General features: G+C 46.1%; 1 protein-coding gene across 1 annotated transcript in view; it reads right to left on the minus strand.

Moving 5' to 3' along the window:
• The window catches only part of CUNH12orf40 (chromosome unknown C12orf40 homolog), a 99,681-nt gene extending 98,814 nt beyond the window's left edge, over window positions 1-867 (minus strand). Inside the window, exon 1 of the mRNA XM_007943184.2 lies at window positions 845-867. Within this exon, the coding sequence (XP_007941375.2) occupies window positions 845-867 (23 nt within the window). The remainder of the gene's footprint in view (window positions 1-844) is intronic.
• Window positions 868-1,213: the final 346 nt, after the last annotated feature.

Consider the following 1,213-nt stretch of genomic DNA (forward strand, 5'->3'; position numbering starts at 1 on the left):
CTATGGGTCGGATCCGACTCCAAGGCAGTGAGTTTTTTTTTTTTGTTGTTGTTATATTCTAGCAATATCACCACTGTCTTGGATCTACCTGTGATAAAAATTGTATGTCATGATTTAGTATTTTAATAAGAAAAATTCTTCTAGTCAAGGATTTTGATCTAAATGAAATTGGAGGCCCACATGGTTTATATCCTAGTGTACTTTAAGGTCAACAGCAATGAACAGCTTTAAAAAAAATGTCAACCTATCACTCTTTATGTGATTAATCCTAAATACAAAATAAATTGTAAATTCTAAGTTATTAAAGGAAAAAACTGCACACTTCTCTTTAAAAAGAAAAACTCTAATTTGGATTTATGGTGATAACCGCTGCCAGGCCATAGATTTAAGAGCAGCCTGGGCTAGGTAGGCTCTTCCATAATATTTTCAAAATCCATGGAAAGATTGTGAATCAATTCAGAAGTGCACTGTCCCAAGAAATAGGCATAGGCAAGGGGGAAAGCCAGAAAGGCTCAGGTGCTCAGAGACCTCGTCAGAGGAGGCAGCGGAATATGGACGAAGACGCTGATGGGGATGAGAAGGAACCTCCCAGGTAGTGGACCCTACAGCTGAGGCCTTTGGAAAAAATGGGTGGGGTGAAGCTGCTTTGCTTTTGTTTTATGAAAATGGAAATGGTGTTAAGGTCTCCACTCCCACTGGCAAACCATTGAGCGACCCACTCCTACAAAGTTCTCTCCAGTAAAGGCTGTAACCCACGCCAGGGACTAGGAAAGAGGCGGCATTCTGTGTATGGACATCCAGGGACTCAAGGGCTACAGTCCCAAGTTCCTGCAGCACAACTCACCGGGCACCCCCGACCCAATTCATCTCCCCAAAGCTGTTGAACAAAAAGACTGATAAATCTCTGTCTTCAGTTCCGATGTCTCCTCAGCTCTGCTCCTAGGCCCAGCCTCGGAGAGGCCGGTCATGCGGCGTTGCCTCCCGAGAATCTCTGCGGCATCAGCCGGCTCCTTCCGGGTCACAGGTCCTTAGGCCCACGGGTTCTTCCTCTCCCGGGTTCTGCCTCTCCCGAGTTCTGCAGCTCAGCTTTCGGACACCGTTTATGGCGTCCGTGTGTTCCTTCCGGAGCAGGCTGAAAACCTGTCTTGGTAAGGAAAGCGTGGGAAAGCAAGTCAGCCCTACTAAGGAGGAAAAACGACAGTTTTAACTGCTT

This window comes from Orycteropus afer, unplaced genomic scaffold, assembly GCF_000298275.1.
Source record: "Orycteropus afer afer isolate SDZICR_OR568_19922 unplaced genomic scaffold, OryAfe1.0 scaffold00100, whole genome shotgun sequence".
NCBI lineage: Eukaryota > Metazoa > Chordata > Mammalia > Tubulidentata > Orycteropodidae > Orycteropus > Orycteropus afer.